Source organism: Bos indicus x Bos taurus, chromosome 25 (genome assembly GCF_003369695.1).
Source record: "Bos indicus x Bos taurus breed Angus x Brahman F1 hybrid chromosome 25, Bos_hybrid_MaternalHap_v2.0, whole genome shotgun sequence".
NCBI classification, from domain to species: Eukaryota; Metazoa; Chordata; class Mammalia; order Artiodactyla; family Bovidae; genus Bos; species Bos indicus x Bos taurus.
The window spans coordinates 41,981,883-42,000,543 of record NC_040100.1 but is presented as its reverse complement, the minus strand read 5'-3'; the positions used below and the strand labels follow the sequence as shown (position 1 = coordinate 42,000,543).

At 62.1% G+C, this 18,661-nt stretch overlaps 3 protein-coding genes and 1 non-coding gene across 9 annotated transcripts; 2 read left to right on the top strand and 2 right to left on the bottom strand.

The window, feature by feature from the left end:
* The first annotated feature begins 85 nt into the window (after positions 1–85).
* Positions 86–3,948, top strand: WFIKKN1 (WAP, follistatin/kazal, immunoglobulin, kunitz and netrin domain containing 1). The gene is made up of 2 exons (XM_027528059.1): positions 86–1,493; positions 2,377–3,948. Exons 1-2 carry the CDS (start codon positions 1,323–1,325, stop codon positions 3,856–3,858), a joined length of 1,653 nt encoding a protein of 550 aa, XP_027383860.1. The 5' UTR covers positions 86–1,322; the 3' UTR covers positions 3,859–3,948.
* Positions 3,949–4,274: 326 nt separating this feature from the next.
* On the bottom strand, positions 4,275–6,050 carry METTL26 (methyltransferase like 26). Of its 4 annotated transcripts, none has more exons than XM_027527126.1 (6): positions 5,678–6,050; positions 5,355–5,517; positions 5,119–5,178; positions 4,721–4,788; positions 4,553–4,631; positions 4,275–4,473 (listed from the first exon to the last, which is right to left on the bottom strand). In XM_027527126.1, exons 1-6 carry the CDS (start codon positions 5,872–5,874, stop codon positions 4,426–4,428), a joined length of 615 nt encoding a protein of 204 aa, XP_027382927.1. In that variant the 5' UTR covers positions 5,875–6,050; the 3' UTR covers positions 4,275–4,425. The 4 variants fall into 4 exon arrangements, with proteins under 4 accessions (XP_027382927.1, XP_027382926.1, XP_027382929.1 ...); XM_027527125.1 differs by having other exon boundaries at positions 5,355–5,592; positions 5,678–5,951; XM_027527127.1 differs by having other exon boundaries at positions 4,276–4,473; positions 5,355–5,578; positions 5,678–5,900.
* A 331-nt stretch (positions 6,051–6,381) lies between these two features.
* TRNAG-CCC lies at positions 6,382–6,452 on the bottom strand. Its single transcript has one exon. It is a non-coding gene; the product is annotated as a tRNA-Gly (tRNA).
* A 6,688-nt stretch (positions 6,453–13,140) lies between these two features.
* MCRIP2 (MAPK regulated corepressor interacting protein 2) lies at positions 13,141–18,228 on the top strand. 3 transcript variants are annotated; one of them, XM_027527106.1, is made up of 6 exons: positions 13,143–13,282; positions 13,391–13,505; positions 16,138–16,293; positions 17,163–17,290; positions 17,522–17,623; positions 17,839–18,228. In XM_027527106.1, the coding sequence occupies exons 1-6, from the start codon at positions 13,231–13,233 to the stop codon at positions 17,907–17,909; spliced, it is 624 nt and encodes a 207-aa protein (XP_027382907.1). In that variant the 5' UTR covers positions 13,143–13,230; the 3' UTR covers positions 17,910–18,228. The 3 variants fall into 3 exon arrangements, with proteins under 3 accessions (XP_027382908.1, XP_027382907.1, XP_027382906.1); XM_027527107.1 differs by lacking the exon at positions 16,138–16,293 and having other exon boundaries at positions 13,141–13,282; XM_027527105.1 differs by lacking the exons at positions 13,143–13,282; positions 13,391–13,505 and adding an exon at positions 13,512–14,099 and having other exon boundaries at positions 16,158–16,293.
* Positions 18,229–18,661: the final 433 nt, after the last annotated feature.

Here is an 18,661-nt window from a genome sequence, read left to right as displayed (position 1 = left end):
GGAGAGAATGAAGGTCTGGCTCTCATGGGCTGGGCTGGCTGGCAGATGGCACTGCAGACGGCTGCTTTGTCCTGCTCAGTCTTCCGCACCTGGGGTGTCTCCTGGTGGTGGTTGCACCAGATCAGGCTCTTAGGACCCTGCCTGTCAAGTCAACAGGTCAGACATGGGGTGGCAGGATGTTTTCCCGTTGGTCTCAGAGTGGGCGGTCCGGCCCCTGGGCCCTGATCTGCCCCTGCCCATGAGGAGCGGGGCTCCCTGTTGTGGGGCCTGCAGGAGACAGGCCAATGCCTTTGGGTCCTGGCTGTTGTTAAGCTCTCCTAGGACTCTTCTCAGGGTGCTCCTAGATGCCCTTGGTCTCTCTCAGGACCACATAGCCCCACATAGGGCCACACACGGCCACTAAGATTCAAATCAGTCCAAGCAAACACTCAGCCTGTCTAGTGTCCACGTCTCATGTGACCACAGCTCTAGGATCCACCCTTTGCAGGCACCCACCGTTAAGCCAGTTGAGGAAAGCCCTGGACCAGGGGTCGGGCGCCTGGGTGGGGGGTGGGGGCCCTAAATGCAGAGTTCTGCCCTGCATCAGCTTCCCCCCCTCCACCAACCACTGGTCACCAGAGCAAGCCCAGGCGGCACCGCCCACCAGGTATCTTTGTGCTGCGAATGCCTCTCTCCAGCAGAAAGCATTTAGATTTGACGCCAAGACCTGCTCTCGGGTTGTGCCTGTGGGAAGGAGCAGGGGAAGAGGCTCCCCGGGAAGGGAGCAGAACCCCACGGTGACTGGGCTGGATGCAGAGCCCCTGCAGCTCTGCACGGACACAGTGACTCCCAGGGGGCAGTCTGCTCTGGGGAAGGGGCTGGCCAGCCCTGCCCCCTCCTGCAGGGCAGCTTTGATCCCAGGGCCCTTCCATCCCTGAACCCAGGGCCTGGAGGGAGGAGGGGCTCCGGTTACAGCAGTGCCCCCTCCCCTCTCTGTCCAGAGCCGCCCTTCTCCGCCCCTTGGTGACCCTCGTGGCCAGTGTCTCTGTGCTCCTGGGCGCTGGCCCCTCCCCAGCCTTCCTCGTCTCCCCGCCCCCTGCCCTGAGCTGACCAGAGGGGCCAGGCGGGGGAGGGGCCGGTGCCACATGCACAGACTCCGCTCTACTCGGTCTGAGGCCAGCGTCCGCTGTGGGCTCCAACCTTGGGGTACAGGGGAGCCCGGGGCAGAAAGCAGGGGCACCAATCACAGGTCTGGGAGGGTGGATGCCTGCAGGGCTCGGGGCTCGCGGGGTCTGAGGAGGGGCTAGTGGCCACACCCCCCACCTTGTGGTCCCGCGGTCCTCATGCCGGCCCTGAGGCCACTCCGGCTGCTGTTGCTCCTGGCTGGGCTGACTGCGGGGGCCAGCCTGCCGCCTGGCCCTGGGGGCCACCCGGGGGTGTGCCCCAACCAGCTCAGCCCCAACCTGTGGGTGGACGCGCAGAGCACCTGTGAGCGAGAGTGCGTCGGGGATCAGGTGAGCACAGGCAGTCCCCCCCAGCCCGGCTGCGGGGGAGACCAGCTCCTGGAGGGGCCAGGGTGTCATGGTCTGGTTGGTCAGCGCTGGAGGAGCCCAGATCTCACCCCTCCCCCAGGCCTTGCCTGCACTGCAGAGAGGACCCAGCCACCCTTGATCCTGGAGGTCATTTTCTCTTGGGGCTCCCCACTCTTCGCACTGTGCTCCATGTTGAGGGGCCCTGGGGATAGACACCCCCAGATGCTGCCTCCATGTGTCTGAAGATTGAATGGGCTTCCCTGGTGGCTCAGCTGGTAAAGAGTCTGCCTGCAATGTGGGAGACCTGGGTTTGATTCCCTGGGTTGGGAAGATCTCCTGGAGAAGGGAATGGCTACCCACGGCAGCATTGAGGCCTGGAGAAATTCACGGGTGGTATAGTCCATGGGACCGCAAAGAGTCGTACACGACAGAGCGACTTTGATTTCTGTCCCCAGACCTGCCCACCGCCACCCTGAAACTAGCCGTTCTCGGGCCCAACGAGGCAGAGGCCAGGGCCCTGTTTGAATGTGCTGTGTCCTTACGGCCCGACCCTGCAGCAGTGCTGCGGCCTTCAGGACGCTGTACATCCTCCCCAGGCCTTCGTGTCCTCGTCTGTACCATAGGAGTACCACCACCTGCTTTGGGGGCCAGTTGTCTGGGGGCGTAGTGAGGTTCAGCAAGGTGACCTGTGAGGGGCTGCTGGCAGTTGTGGCTCACCCCCAGATGGAAAGCCAACCTGCTCGGCTCCAGAGGGGACACTGACGCAAGGAGGGGCAGCAGGCCTTCCCCGCCCAAGCTGGGCATGCTGGGGCTGGGCGGGAAGGAGCGTTCAGGTGCCTGCTGAGCCGTGCCCCCCACTCCCCAGGACTGCGCGGCCACTGAGAAGTGCTGTACCAACGTGTGTGGGCTGCAAAGCTGTGTGGCCGCCCGCTTCCCTGACGGCGGCCCGGCTGCATCCAGGCTGGCGGCCTCGTGTGAGGGCTTCGTGTGCGCACAGCAGGGCTCTGACTGCGACATCTGGGATGGGCAGCCAGTGTGCCGCTGCCGGGACCGCTGTGAGAAGGAGCCCAGCTTCACCTGCGCCTCGGATGGCCTCACCTACTACAACCGCTGCTACATGGATGCTGAGGCCTGCCTGCGTGGCCTGCGCCTGCGCGTCGTGCCCTGCAAGCACGTCCTCAGCTGGCCACCCAGCAGCCCCAGGCCCCCCGAGACTACCGCCCGCCCCACGCCCGGGGATGCCCCAGTGCCGCCCGCCCTCTACAGCAGCCCCTCCCCTCAGGCAGTATATGTGGGGGGCACGGCCAGCCTCCACTGCGACGTCAGCGGCCGCCCGCCCCCTGCCGTGACCTGGGAGAAGCAGAGTGACCAGCGGGAGAACCTGATCATGCGGCCAGACCAGATGTATGGCAACGTGGTGGTCACCAGCATCGGGCAGCTGGTGCTTTACAACGCCCGGCCAGAGGATGCCGGCCTCTACACGTGCACGGCGCGCAACGCCGCCGGGCTGCTGCGGGCTGACTTCCCGCTGTCCGTGGTCCAGCGGGATCCAGCCGGGGCTGGGGCCCACGAGGCGGCCAACGCCCCGGCCCAGTGCCTGCCCAGCACGCAGGCCTGTGTTGGCCCCCCGTCTGGCCGGGTCCTCTGGCACTTTGACCCGCAGCGGCGCGGCTGCATGACCTTCCCCGTGGGCAGCTGTGCTGGGGGCGCCCAGGGCTTCGAGACCTATGAGGCGTGCCAGCAGGCGTGCGCCCGTGACCCTGGGGACGCCTGTGCGCTGCCGGCCGTACAGGGCCCCTGCCAGGGCTGGGAGCCACGCTGGGCCTACAGCCCGCTGCTGCAGCACTGCCACCCCTTTGAGTACAGTGGCTGCGAGGGCAACGGCAACAACTTCGAGAGCCGCGAGAGCTGCGAGCACGCCTGCCCGGTGCCGCGCACGCCGCCCTGCCGGGCCTGCCGGCTCCGCAGCAAGCTGGCGCTCAGCCTGTGCCGCAGCGACTTCGCCATCGTGGGGCGGCTCACCGAGGTGCTGGAGGAGCCCGAGGCGGGGGGCGGCGGCATTGCACGCGTGGCGCTGGACGAAGTGCTCAAGGATGACAAGATGGGCCTCAGGCTCCTGGGCACCAAGTACCTGGAGGTGACGCTGATCGGTGTGGACCGAGCCTGTCCCTGCCCAAACGTGACGGCCGGCGACGGCCCGCTGGTCATCATGGGCGAGGTGCGCGACGGCGTAGCCATGCTGGATGCGGGTAGCTATGTGCGCGCCGCCAGCGAGAAGCGCGTCAAGAAGATCTCTGAGCTGCTAGAGAGGAAGGCCTGCGAGCTGCTCAACCGCTTCCAGGACTAGCCTGCCCACCAACCCACAGCCCCAGCTTCCCGCTAGGCCCCGCCCTCCCCACACTCCCACCCTCTGCCTGAATAAAAGTCCTGGACCTCACAGCCTGTGGGTGCTGGGGGCCTGGCCCTTGCATGCGCACGTGGCTCTGCTCTGAGATGAGGAGGGAGGACCAGCCTGGGAGGTGGATGCCACCTCCCCCTGGCAAGAGGACCAGGCAGTCAGCTCGGTCCTGCCTCAGCATTCCAGGGGCCTTTATCCCTCCATCCCCTCACTGCCCGAGGGGAGCAGCAGAGTCCAAGATGCCTGCGAGTCCTGACCCACAGGCCAGACCCCTCCTGTGCCCAGTATGGAAACCTCAGAGACAGAGACAGCCCACAGGCACCCTGCAGGGGTGCTCCCAGGAGATGACATGGGAGATACCAGCAGTGGGGCAGCAGGAAACACTTTATTCTCAGGTTCTCAGCAGCCCTGTGGCCACTGGTCACAAATCCCCAGTCTGGGCAGGGCCACGCCCCGCAGTCTGGCCCAGGGTGGCAGGGGCTTTGTCCAGGGACACAGGCATCGCAGAAGAGGGAGTTACTGTTTCCGGAAAATCAGGCACTTGTTGTTGGCTGGCATGTCCACCTGGGGGAGATACTTGGGCTGGAGAAGCTGCTCTTGGTCCCCAGGGAGGCTGCCCATGACCACAGCCCTCTCTACCTACCATCCTCTCCAGGAGCAGGCCACTGGCCTGGCCCAGGTCCTTGAGAAGGGAGGTGTCCCGCAGCCCCCATTCGGGGTTCCTGCATGAGGGGAAGTGGCAGGGTCATGGCCTGGGGGTCACTCGATCCACCTGCCCCCCAGCCAAGCCCCCTACCCTCCGAGCTCTGACCTGCATCTGAGAGTCAGGTCAAAATCCACGTTACTTTGGGGAGAAATCTTCCCATTGATGGCATAGGCCTGTGGAGACGGGAGACACGATTCTGCCCACTGTCCACAGGCTCAGCCGTCCGCAGCCAAGCACTGTGCACACTTGCAGGATGGCACCCACAGAATGGAAAGGACCCACCCCTCGATGATCCCCAGACAGGGGACAGCAGAGGACAGTGCTGAGCAAGGGCAAGTGACGGGGGAGTGCTGGAGAGCAAGAGGGCTTGGGTGTGCTTCAGTGCTGATAGGAAGCTGGAGGGAAAGGCAACTGAAAATACCAAGACGAGAAGGCAGTCCAGAAAAGCCAGGACAGCCAAGGCCGCCTGCCTGGGGAGGCCCATCTCAGGCAGGAGCACTCACCCCATAGGTGATGAGCACAGCCTTGGGTTTGAGCAGGTGTCCTGCTGCTCTGAACAGGCCCTGCGGAGCGGGGAGGCAGGACAGCAGTGAGGAGCTTTCCTGGGACCTCCCTGGCCTGAGTCCCCATCACTGATACAGGGCAGATCGGGCATTCTGCTCCCTCCCAGTGCAGGAAAAAGAGTGCCACATGGCGCTGGTGGGTGGCCCCTGGGTGGCTCGCCCACGCTCCCACAGACCTCGGTGCAACTCAGGGGGCTGATGTGGCTCATGTTGATGCAGACCAGCAGGTCCAGCGACTGCGGCAAGATCCCGCCCCACTGCTTCCAATCCCAGGTCACGTCCAGATACATCGGGGCCTTCACGTTGGGCAGCCCGTGGGCCTGAGTGGTGGCCAAGATGCTGCGGGAGGACAGCCCGTGGTGGGGGTGGCCTGTGCAGCCTTTTCTGAGCCCCTGCAATCCTGCTTGGAGGAAGCTTAGAGGAACCACAATAGCGGAGGGATCCAGGGCAACGGGACGGGGCCCACTTTCACCCGCAGGGTCCCACCTTCCCGCCGCACCTGTCCAGGCAGCGCTGGTCCACGTCGGACGGCTGCCACTCCGCATGGGGAAAGGCTCGCGCGAAGTGGGCTATGTGCTGGCCCGAGCCCGAGGCCACTTCCAGCACGCGGACGCCGCGCTGGGCCGAGTCCAAGTACTGCCGCAACACCTGCAAGATGGGCTCCTTGTTCCGCTCGGCGGCCTCCGCAACCAGCATTTTCCCAGTCCCCCGCGGAGAGCGCCTTCGCGAGTTTGGCACAGTCGGAAGCGTCGGGGGCGGAAGTCAAGCACCGCGGGGCCCTTCGGGAGTGGTAGTCTGGAGCCGCGGGGCCCGTCGGGAGTGGTAGTCACTGCGAGAGGGCGGGGGCTGTGGCCTGGCCGTGTTGCAATTGGCCTTTCCCCTCCACGGACTACAATTCCCATTAGGACACGCGCCGCGCCGTAAAGGCACCGCAGTCCCGGGAGGCGCGCTGCGAGCCGCCACCTCTGGACAGGAACCGGGAGGCAAGCTTGGGTCGTTAGTTTACAGGCGTCCATTGGCTCAGCACCCCGGTGCCCGTGGCTGTCCTAGCACTTTTTCATAGTGCTTGTTACTCCGAAATTGTCTCATTCTTGTCGCACTGGAATGGATTCCTTCACCTTGTCTGGCTTTTTTTTTTTTTTTTTTAATTAAATCCCTCGGGGGTTTTGGGGGCTGAGAGGGAAAAAAATATATATCCTAACCTGCGCCGCCCGGGAATCGAACCCGGGTCGCAAGAATGGGAATCTTGCATGATACCACTACACCAGCGGCGCGGTTGGCAGTAAGTGTGTCCGCGAGACTTAGGAGATTGTGACGCAAGCCCCGCCGCCCAGCCCCGGGCGGAGCCGTCAGAGCGCAGGCGTCGCTGCGGAGCGAGCTGCAGGGCTGGAAGCAATGGACTTGAGGGGCGGGGAGCGGGAAGGCGGTGGTCCCGCCGAGTCTCTCGGGCACCCAGCACTCCAGGGGAAGGAGCGGCGATGAGGGATGCGGTTTCTGGCCGACTGGATTCGAACTGACGCCGGGGAAACCATAGCAACCGCGGCATTCCGGAAATTGTGGGTACTGGGCCATGGGAGGGCCTTCGTGGTTTGACTGGGCTCTCGTCTGAGCGGGGCCGCGGGGCGGAGCTCCCTGTGGTGGGCGGGGAAGCGGGGCGGAGCTCCCTGCGGTGGACGGGGCGCGGCCCCCGGAGGGGCGGGCTGCCTGCGGAGACGAGCCTGTACTGTTCAGGGCGTCTCTGTGGCCCTGCGATAAGCAGTGCAAACCCAGGGTTCACGGGTGTTAAGGGGTCGGTGACCTCTGAGTCTCGTCGGGGGCCGGTTTGTGTGTTCTACCGCTCTTCCCTGGTTGTCTCGGGGCCCGTGTCTCGGAAAGAGCCCTCTTAGCAGGCGTGAGGCGGCGCTCAACACTCAGGTCTAGCTTATCTCCTTTGCTGGGCGATTTTTCTTGCGCGAGACGCTCCCTGCCACCCCCCTCCAGCCCCCCCACCCCCCGCCTCCCGGCCCCAACACACACACACACACACACCCAGGGTCGCTCTGACAAAAAGCTCTGCGAATGGCGCTGACCGGGCTTTAGTCTGGGGGTGCTCTCTCGGGGCCATGCAGAGTGGGACCAGAGACTACAGTATGAATGCCATCAGATGGGGAGGACAGCCTTGCCTCTTAGGGACAAGAGGTGGTGTAGAGCTGGCCAATGTGAATACAAGGCCCCTAGAAAAGTTTCAGTGGGCCGGCCTCCAGACAACCCCTTTAGCATTCAGTGTTACCACACTTTTTTCTTAGCCGACTTTCTCATTTCATAAGCTTTTGTTACCTGACTCACTTTTGCCTCAAGTCCTGGTTTGCTGGGGCTTCCCAGGTGATGCCAGTGGTAAAGAATCAGCATTGTCAATGCAAGAGATGCAAGAGACATGGGGTCAATTCCTGAGTTAGGATAGATCTCCTGGAGTAGGAAATGGCAACCCAGGATTCTTGCCTGGAAAATTCCACGGACAGTGGGGGAGGGACACAACTGAGCAACGCACGCACGCCTGGTTTGTTGGGTATTTTCTGCGTCTCCAGGTGGACAAGAGGTGTCCCTCAGTGTGAATCTCTGCCCCCACCTGTGATGATCAGTGGCTAGTTGGGGCCTCTCCACCCAGGCCCCTCAGCCTCCTCGCCCACTCAAGAGGCACAAAGCTCCCTGGCTTCCCTGGGCTGCCCTGCGCTGTTCTCATACAATAAACAATAGAGGGACGTCTTCGATAGTCCAGTGGCTGAGACTCCTCACTCCCAATGGGAAAGAAAGTGTTAGTCGCCGAGTCAACTCTTTGCGACCCCATGGACGGTAGCCTGGCCAGGCTCCTCTGTCCATGGGATTCTCCAGGCAAGAATACTGGAGTGGGTTGCCATGCTCTCCTCCAGGGGATCTTCCTAACCCAGGGACTGAACCTGTCTCCTGCACTCAGGAGGCAGATTCTTTACCGCTGAGCCATCATCCCTGGTCAACGAACTAGATCTCACATGCCACATCTAAAGAGCCTGCATGCTGCAATGAATATCAAAGATCCTCTGTGCGGCAACAAACACCCAGACACAGAGCAGCCAAAGAAACTTAAAAAAAAAAAGAAGGAAATGTATATTTGGTCTGCATCCTGATTTCTGAATAGAACTCTTAAAACCCTGGGATTTCCTGAAGGAAGGGGTGAGAGGAGCATCTGTTATGCATAACAAGCCCCTTTCAATCTCACCTGGGTTCACACCAGACAGGTGACAAGTCAGGAGGAGGGGCAGGGGGGCTGGTTGCCAGGGGAAACCAGCCCCACTCCTGACCTCTGACCTCCTGCCTGGGATAGGGGGCTGGAGATGCAGCTAATCTCCATTATTAACCAGTCCTACCAATGTGATGGACCTCCACTCAAACCCCAAATGGAGGGGGTCAGGGAGCTTCCAGCTTGTGAACGTGGAGGGCTGGGAGGGTGGCTCCCGGGGAGAGTGTGGGGCTCTGCACCACTTCCCACACCTTCCCTGGGCATCTCCTGCATCTGTTCCCAAGTTGTGTCCTTTGTGGCAAACCAATAAGGTAAGCAAAATGCTCCCCTGAGTTCTGTGAGTCATTCTGGCAAGTTACAGGACCCTGATTTACAGCTGGTCAGTCACAAATCCACCTGTAATGCAGGAGCTGCAGGAGACACTGATTTGATCCCTGGGTCAGGAAGATCCCCTGGAAAGGGGATGGCAACCCACTCCAGTATTCTTGCCTGTTGTGTTGTGGGACTGAGCCCTGAGCCTGTGGATCTGTGTGGACAATGGGTGGGTGGAGTTAGAATCCACTTAGATTGCAGGATACCCAGTTGGGATCCAAAGAGTCAGAGATGCGTCTGTAGGAGGGAGCAAGCCTTCATGTTGTATGTGCTGCCCACATGCCCAGCAAGGTCTTCCATTTAACAGCTCTTGACCTCAAGTTGCTCTCTGCCTGCCGTTCATCCCTCTGGGCTGGATTCTGTGTGACTGACTGACACCTGCCCTCCCTCCACACTCGGCACCCTCAGAGCCTGGGGCAGAGGCAGAGACAGTGGACAGAGCAGAGCAGTGGGCTTTGCTGCAGTATGAGTGCACATGCGTGTGTGAATGCATGCATGGGAGCACCTGGGACTGTGTGAGTGTGCGTGTGTGTGAACGTGCGAACACTTTCCATAAAGTCCTGGATGTAAGTCAGACTCTGAAGCCCCCAGGAGCTGCTGAACATGGGACCCCTGGAAACGTCCCACGCCTGGGCCTGTGCTCAGTGCTACCTCCTGAGGTTGTGTCCTGAGGGTTACTGTTGGAGCCAGAAGGGCCCTCTCGGCTACTCCTGCTGCCTCATGATGTCCAGAGCCAACAGCGGCGTCCAGCTTCCTTCCTGGGGTCCAGGCCCAGGTGCCTGCCACCTGCTGAGCTCCCTCCGGAGCCCTGCAATGTGTACCCAGGGTGCTCGCCCACTACTGATTCCCTCAGTACATTGATTTTCCAGAGCTACAGTGACAAATTACTCCAAAGTGTGGTGGCTCTAAACAACAGTTTCCTTTCTCACAGTTCTGCAGGCCAGAAGTCCAGAATAAAGATGTCGGCTGCCCAACGGCCCTACCGGAAGCGCTTTAGTCAGCACAGCTTCCTTCTCTCTCTGTGTCTCCAGGCGCTCCCGGGCTTGTGGCCACCTCCCTGCCATCTCTCCTCTGGGTCTCTCTGTGTCCTAATATCCCTCTCCTTTTTGTCTTTATTTAAATTTTTTTTTTCTTTTTTAGGTTATGAAAGTATGATAACACATTTACAGGATACTTAGAAAGTATAAAGTTACATAAAGTTCCACTATATATGACAATTATTTTCTTAAGTAGATAAAGTAAAATTTTTAGTTGGAGTTTCAATATCAAACTCTTAGAAATTAATAGAATTTTAAAATTTAATAGGCTGAATAGACAAGTAGAAGGATAGAGTAGACCTGAAAAGCACTATGAACCAATTCAACATAATTAGGATTTATACCGTTTTCACACAATGGGAGGATACGACCCTCTCCTTTCCCAAGGACAGGCTTCACTGGATTTTAGGGCCCTTTCTAATCTGGGATGACCTTATCTCAAATCCCTTGCTTTAATTATATCGGCAAAGACCATTATTCTAAACAAGGTCATTTTCTGAGGTTCCAGGTGGTGTTTCTTTGAGGGGCCACTGTTCAGCTCATTGTACTTGGGTGTGGGGATTGGCAAGCCCTGGGAACCCCCTGGCCGTCCGGTGGTTAGGACTCGGCGCTCTCACTCCCAGGACCCGGGCTCAATCTCCGATTAAGAAACTAAGATCCTACAAGCTGTAGCCAAACAAGCAAACAAAAAGGGATGGGCAGTCCCTGGACACTTGGTGGCAGGTATGGGAGCATCCTGCCAGAGCTTTTCCTGGGGCTACTGACCACACTTTGTTGGCAGAAGCCCATCCTCCAGTCTGGGTTGGTGAGGGCATGAACTTCAGATCTGCAAAATGACTGAGGATGGCTGAAAACTTAAACTTTCTCCTCTAATATGAAATTTCTGTATCACGTTTAGAGCCTTTTAGAAGAGAAAGTCTGGAGCAGGAACTGGCAACCCACTCAATATTCTTGCCTGAAGAATTTCATGGACAGGGGCCCGGCAGGCTATAGTCCATGGGGCCACAAAGAGTTGGACATGACAGAACGACTAACACACAGAAGAGAAGGGCTTCCCCAGCAGCTCAGTGGTAAAGAATCTACCTGCCAATGCAGGAGACATGGGTTTTATCTCTGGGTTGGGAAGAACCCCTGGAGGAGGGCATGGCATCCCACTCCAGTATTCTTGCCTGGAGAACCCCAGGGACAGAGGAGCCTGGTGGGCTACAGTCCATGGGGTTGCAAAGAATCAGACACAATTCAGTGACTGAACAACAGCAAAGAGGAGAAAAACCCTAATGTCTTCATTAGGGTTAACTGGAGTCAATAAGGTAAAGGTCGCTCCTTGCTACGACGCCCACGTTCTCTGTGTGGCTCCAGGCGTTTCTGGGCTTGTGGCTGGCTGCTGGGTGAGGCTCCTGCCTCCTGTTCAGCTGCCCGTGACTGACTCTGGGCTGGGTTCCCAGCCTCTCTGACAATAGGAAATGTTTGCCGGCTGCAAGACTCTGTCTCTGGGGGCTTAGCGGGTTGCTCACTGTCATGGACAGTGTAGTCAAGGCAAGGTCAGACTGGCCAGGCTTCCTACCCCAACTGAGAACCGACCTGAGCTCACGGTCGCAGACTGACCAGACCCTGACTCTCCTGGCTCGGGCTGGGCCCTCCGCATGCCTCCTGGCTCTGTCCCCAAGTCAGGGTGGCTCAGGTGCTCAGGCTAAGTTCTGGCAGCAGGGAGTCTGGGAAGGCCCCTGGGTGGCGGTGGGGGTGGGGAGATAGGCCCTGCCCTCCTGCACACAGGTGTCATGGCTTTGCTGCCTGCTCCCTACAAGCTGGCCTTCTTCCCCCTGGCTGCCTGCTGCCCCAGCTCAGTGTCTTTGGGGGCCCTCTGGGTTCCTTCACCACCCCCTCCACCCCCAGCCTGTCCTGCACCCCCTCCCCTCTCACCTGGCAGGACCATTCCTCTTCTGTGGCTTTCTTCTGGAGTCTTTCCAAGGGCTCTGGACCCAACCTTTGACGTCAGACAAGGGCCAGGGGCAGGGCTGGGATATTAGGGTCTAGCAGCCTTGCCCACCATCAAGGCCAAGCCTGCCTGCCCATCAACAGGGTCCTCTCCATGTTGGCCTGAGGGGTTGCCCATGAGAGGAGGAGCTCTCAGCTCTGTGTCAGCCCAGGGCCTGGCTCCTCCTGCCCAGAGCATGTGCCTTCTGGAAGAGACCCTCCCCACTCCCAGGCCCCTCACCCTTCAAAGTCTCCCCAGCTTGAGTTAGCACTGTGCTCGAGGCCACTGAAGAGACCAGGGCCGTCAGCACAGATGACGCAGGATCATGCTGGCCTTGACACAGCTAGGGGGTGGGGGTGGGGTGGGGGGATGGGCCCCAGGGGTGGAAAGGGGGCCCAGCGTGGCCGGGGGTGCGGGTGGGGGGTGTGCTCATGCCCTGGCTCCCTGGGCATGCTCTCCCCTCTCAGGTCACAGGCCTTGTGGGAGGGGGAGCAGCTCCACCTCACCCTCGGGAAGGAGCTGTGGGCAGGCTAGGGCCCAGCCCCCAGACCCTCCCCTGCAGGCATATCTGGTTCCTCCTGAGGCACATCACTGCAGTAGATCTTGCGTCCTGACCCCAGTGCATGCGGCGGGTGGAGGAGTAAGTGCTCTTTCTCTTGCGCGGGATGACAGGCGAGCTGGGCTCCTTCACCTGCCTTCTGCACCCCGCAGCACCCAGGGTGCTCCTGGATTGGTAAAGGGCCTCCCTCCCCCTCCCTGGGGTCTGCAGGTGCACACATGGCAGTCGGTCGGTACCCAGCTCCTGTTCCGTAGGATGAAAGGGAGATTCCCAGGGTGTCATGTCTCTGCCCAAACCCGGGGGCCGACCCGCTGTTCTCATCTTTGACACCCCTCAGTCGCGTGTGAGTGAACCGCAGCACTGGCCCAGGCACCTTGGCCGAGGGTCTCTGACGTGCGGTGCGTGGGGACACCCTTGCTTCCAGAGTCCACACAGATCATTCCCAGCACCTGTCAATTCCTCGGCTCCTGGGACACCACCGCCGACCCCACGAGGGCCTGAGCCAGAGCCTCGCCACGTCTGGGTGCCCGTGGCCCCCCGAGCCTCCTCCAGTGGCGGACGGCGGCCCGGGCCCTGAGAAACTTGCTTAAACTCCGCCTTCAGACCTCGCCAGGGGGTCCCGCCAGTTTCCCCAAGGCTCAAGCACCACCCCTGCCACGAGCCTCGGCGCGGGCCCTTTAAGGTCCGGGGGTGTGCGGCGGGCCCGCCCCCTCCCCGCGGCGCCGGCCGCCTGTTAAAGGGGCCGCGCCCTCGCCGCCAGCAGAGTGCCAGCCGGGCGGAGGGCGCGAGGTCTGGCCGCGGGCCGGCGGGCGGGGAGGGCGCGGAGGGCGCGGGCGCGCTGCGGCCCCTCCGCACCATGTACACCATCACCAAGGGACCCAGCAAGCTGGTCGCGCAACGGCGCACAGGTGCGCGGCGGGGGCGGGCAAGGCAGGGAGGGGACGGGCGGGGGTCCGCATACGCTGCCCGCCCCCGGCGCGGCGCCGGCGGCTGACGCGCGCTCCCGGTGCCCACAGGTCCCACGCAGCAGCAGGTGGAGAGCAGGCTCGGCGAGCTCCTGAAATGCCGGCATTCCGCGCCGACCCCGCAGCACCAGCGGGCACAGCCGCCGGGCCCCTGGCCTCTGTCGAGGTGAGACGCACGGCCCTCCTCTCCCCTCCCCCGCCGGCCTTCGCGGGGCCGCGAGGGTGACCTTGGGGAAAGGTTAGCGGAGCCCGGGCCACATGCTCCCGGCGGGCGCGGAGGGGGCGGAGCCCGCCGACCCGGCCCGCCTGAGGCTCGCGACCGCAACTCCGCGCTTCCGCCTCACCTGGCACCTGGCTGGGTCGGAGGGAACCGGGCCGGGGGTGCGTGACACTCCTCCGAGCCCTGGGGCCCCACGCACCCAGAGTCGGGAGGAAGCCGACCCGCTCCTGGATCTTAGGGGCTCCAGGCGGCTGAGTCAGGTGCCCGGGCCGACCTTGGGCGGCGGAGGCCACGCTTTGAGAGGAGCTACCGCGGAATCGCCCTGGAGGGCGGGAGCGGCCGCCGCCGGAGGCTGCCAGCCCCGTGCTGGCCGAGCAGCGGGGGAGAGGTGCACGTGGTTCCCTCGGGCCCTGCCAGGCCGCTGCTCTCCTCCGCCTTCTCCCCTAGCCCCCACCGGTGCTTTTCTGCTTTTCCTGACCAGCAGTTTTTCTGGGAGCCTCAGTTCAACCACTGTGGTCTCCAAGTCACTGTGCCCAGGAGGTCAGCGCCTCCATCTCTGGGACTGAAACTGTAACTTTTTGGCTCGAGTCTGTTCTCTGGTCTTACTTCTTACTTATTCTCTGCAGGCTCAGGGCCCAGGGCTTGGTCCAGGCCACACAGGCCTGAGGCTCCTGCAGGCTGTGGGTGGGTGGGGGGACACTGACAGGGCTTGGGATTTCTTCTCTAGTTGAGGACAGACGGCCTCCAGATTGGTAAGAGCTGGGGGCTGTGTTGCTGCGCGCCCTCAACCTGCCCTCCCCCTCAGTGCCGGCCTGAGATGCCACAGGTGGGGGTAGCCTGTGAGACCCTTCTAGGCTGAGGCCCTTTCGGGCAGCCTCCTGCTGGGAGCATGTTGACACTCTGAGACTGGTCCTGTGAGGACCACAAGCGCCTCCAGGGAGAGGGGTGCGTGCGGCCGTGGGGGCGCGTCCCAGGGCCCACTGCGCTGTGACCCTGCCTTGTGACGTCAGCCCTGGTCGTCGGCCGCCCTGCGCCCCCCGCCCTGACACCCAGGCAGGAAGCTCCCACTCTCTTACCTGGAGAAGCTTGTGCTTTCTCCATGCACCTTTGCCGGGGAGTGGGGGAGGAAGCATGCGGTGTGTGCAGGGTCCAGATGCTGGGAGAGATGGAAGAGACAAGGGGCCGCAGCCTGCCAGGTCCCGGTCGGGGGTGCTGGTGCTCGCCCTGCCTCTGCAGCCCCGTCTGGCAGGGGGTCAGCAGGAAGGCAGACTGTGCTGGTCGTGCCGTCCCCCCTAACCTCTGAAGTCACCCCTTCCCTGAGCCGCTCCCCTCCCAGCCTCAGGGGCGAGCCCCCACTGGGAGGCCAGAGCACCTTCAGGTCTCCCACATGGGGACCCCTAGCCTTGCTCCTGAAACTTCTTGGGGGGGGGGCCCACCAAAATTACTCCACCCAGACTTCCGGTCCACCCTCCCTCGGCCAGGCTTGCCAGGGAAGAAGGAGTCTGAGCCACTGGGGCGCTCTGTGCCTGACACACCGCGGGTGCCCCAAGCGTCTGCCCCTGACTGGGCTTGGGTCTGGGCGCTGCCCATGGTGGTGAACAGGCTGTGTGAGTCTGGGCCTCTGATGAGCTCTCTCCCTCTGCGCCAGAGAGTAAGACCTGCTGTCGGGGGAAAAGAGGAAAGGGGACCCTGTGACTCGCTGATTGTGCAGGGGAGGAGGCTTGGGAGCTGCACCGCCTTGTGGGCTTCGGGCTCAGACACGCGTACAGTTCTGATGCTGCCATCCGCTCACCATGTGTGACCCTGGACAGGTCACTTCTTTCTTGAGCCTTGGCTGAAAATGGGTGGGTGGTCTATGTTGGAGGATAGTGAAGGGGATGAAGAGGAGGCCCTAGTTGGCAGGCCCTGAGCAGGGAGTCCAGAGCTGCTGCTGCCGTGGGCAGGGCCTGCCAGTGGACCGTGTCCCTGGGCTCTGGCACGAGGGTGGAGATGGGGGTGGCACCGGACTCGACCATAGGCGCACAGGGGAGCAGTGCCCTTTCCTCCAGAGGGCCCACGGAGCCGCCTTACGTAACTGCCAGCAGGGGGCGGGCAGGTGCCAGCCTGAGCCCCTTCTCAGCCCCAGCCAGGGGGCCCTCTGGTGGTTGAGTCACTAAGTCCTGTCTGATTCTTGGAGCCCCATGGACTGGACTCTCCAGGCAAGAATACTGGAGTGGGTTGCCATTTACTTCTCCAGGGGATCTTCCCGACCCAGGGATTGAACCTGGGTCTCCTGCGTTACAGACGGATTCTTTACCACTGAGCCACCAGGGAAAGCACCCTCTAAGTACTTGGCAGTTCGTAGCCCTTGACTGCAATTCTTTTTTTCCTTCTTGGATGCTCAGTCTCCGAGTTTTCCTAGAGTTTGTGGCCTTGCAGGGGTAAGGTTAGCAGGCAAGCGAGGGGCTGTCCCACTTGAGGACAGACATCCACGCCCTCTGGTTGGTATCGCTCAAGCCTGGGAGCAGCCCTGCCCCTCCACGTTTTCTGTGGCCACCTGACCTGCCAGCCTGGAGCTGGCGGGACTGGTGCCCCTCAGGATGCTCCTCTTTATTTTAGTGCCCCTCTCAACTGAGGAGGAACCCCGCGCGGCGGTGGGGCACCTGAGCCCAGGATGGCGAGCAGGCCGGCGGGACCGCGAGTGCCTGGCGGAGTGGCACGTGCAGCCCAGGACTCCCGGCTCCCACCTCCTGCTGTAGGTGTGGGCCCCGCTCCCTCCGCAGCCCTATCCTGGGCTTCATGTGTGCAGGGCTGGGCCAGCTGACTCCAGCCAGGGCAGCCCATCCATGCCCTGGGCCCGGCTGGCTGGGGTGGGCCCAGTGGCCATCTGGACATTGAATGCCCACCAGGCCAGGCTCCAGCACCCAGGGCCATCTCCTCACTCAGCATTCCTGCCCTGTGGGCAAGAGCATGGCCCCTGCCGGGAAGCTGCAGGGGTGGACCAGGGCCACGGTCAGCCTCCCCACCCAGGATGGCCCACTCAGCACTTGGCACTGTCTCGCCAGACCAGGAGCTGTCTCTGGAGCCCGGGCAGCTGCGAAGGGCAAAGTCCACCTGCTCTCATTAGGGTCCTTCCTTCCATCCTGGGGGCATCTTGAGATGAAGAGGCTTCTGTGGGGGAGAGAGTGACCAAGAACTGTGCCTGGGGGCGGGGTTGGGCCGAAAAACCTGTTTACTCTGGTCAGAACCTGGGCTGCTGGAGGCCTGGCCCGTCAGTGGGGAGGGGGAGGCAGGTGGCAGTGGAGGTTCCTGAGAGACACACGGGGGCCGTCTGTGTGCCTTGAGCATGGGGCTCTGTGGAGATCTGGGGACACAGAGCCCCTCTGCAGACTTAGACCTGCCTCAGGGCCAGGGGCTGTAGGTGTGAGCTGAGCTGTTGGGGATGCAGGCCTGCAGGAGAAAGGCCTCGGCCGCCGGCTGCAGCCCACAGCTGCCCTGTGGTTCAGGGAAGTGCCTGGAGTGGGCCTGGCCTGTGGGGCGGGGTGGCCTGCGACTGCTCCGGTAGCTCTGCCAGGTAGCACCTGGCCTGGGAATGTGGCTGAGTGTCTCCTTGCCTTCCCACAGTCCAGGGCCGAGGCTCGTGTTCAATCGGGTGAATGGCCGCCGGCCGCCTGCCACGTCCCCATCCCTCGAGGGAACCCAGGAGCCCTACACACTGGCCCACGAGGAGAACGTCCGATTTGTGTCAGAAGGTAGCGCTGAGGTCTGAGGGAGTGGCCCAGCCCACTGGTCCCCTTCCCACTGTAACCTGAACTTGAAGTCCCTGGAGGGCTGGGACGTACCTGGGCTCTGGGCCTGTCTGTCCTGTGACCGTCCAGCAGGCTGCCCGTTCCCGTTCCCAGCTCCGGGCAGGGATCCAGGCTAGCCACTAGGGTGGGAGGGTGCCAGGGGCCTGGCTCAGTCTAACTGTCCTCTCCCCACAGCCTGGCAGCAAGTGGAGCAGCAGCTGGGTGGTGGCCCGGCCGGTGAGAGCGGGCCAAGGCCTGTGCAGTACGTGGAGAGGACCCCCAACCCCAGGCTGCAGAGTGAGCCCTCCCCCACCCTCAAGGAGCGCCCCCTGCCCTCCACGCCTGACCTGGCTCAGCCAGGTTCTAGCCCCAAGGGGGTGGGGTGAGGAATGGAGCCTGATCCACTCTTCCCAGCGTCTGCTACAGCTGGGATCTGGGTGAGGGGCTTGTGGCCAGCTCACGCTGGTCCGCTGGGAAGGTGTGTCACTGCCCAGCCTTCTGTTTCTCCACAGACTTCGTGCCCATTGACCTGGACGAGTGGTGGGCACAGCAGTTCCTGGCCAGGATCACCAGCTGTTCCTAGTCACAGCTTTGGAAGGAAGGCTGTCTTGTGCAGGGCCTGGCCCTGCCCCACGCTGGACCCTCTGCCAGGAGAGGACCACGGCGCCCTGTCCACCAGCTGCGGCAGGCTGTGCTTCACCCTGGGCCTGGCCAGGCGCCAGCCACACCTGAAGTGCCAGCATTTGGACTTTTGCCCCTGCTGACCCTTTGGCCCAGCTGTTCCAGGCTGCCGGGGGCCAGGGGTTGAAACTGTCTGACCTCAGTCCTGCTCACTGTGCCCGGGGACCAGCCTGTGGGGCTGGCAGGGAGGAGCTCCAGGCTAATAAAGTTGAGAAACTGCCTTTTGGAGAGGCCCTGACTCGGTGGGCTGTGGGGAATGAGCGGGGGAAGTGCGCTTGTGTACAGGCCCCAGGCCGGGCATGACTTGCTCAGTAGTCTCGTCTCCCCACAGCTGAAGCTCTGTCCAGCTCTGGCACTTAGCCTCCTGCCTAGCTGCCTTCCTGTGTCCTGGGCCAGGTCATTTTGCGTAGAAGTCTGTAAATGCCAGCCGATCCCACTGACACCCACGCCCCCTTCCTCTCCCTGTAATCATTGTCAGGTGTCGAAACCTGCTCTCAAGACCCAGAGATGTTACTTAACTGACCCTGAGATGGGGTCTCAGCCACGCAGAATTGGGGTCAGGTTTCAGGATGCCTGCTGTCGTATCTGAACCCCCAGGTCTGGCGGGGAGCCTTCAGGGTCCTGTGAGGCCTGCAGCTGACATAAGAGCCTCCA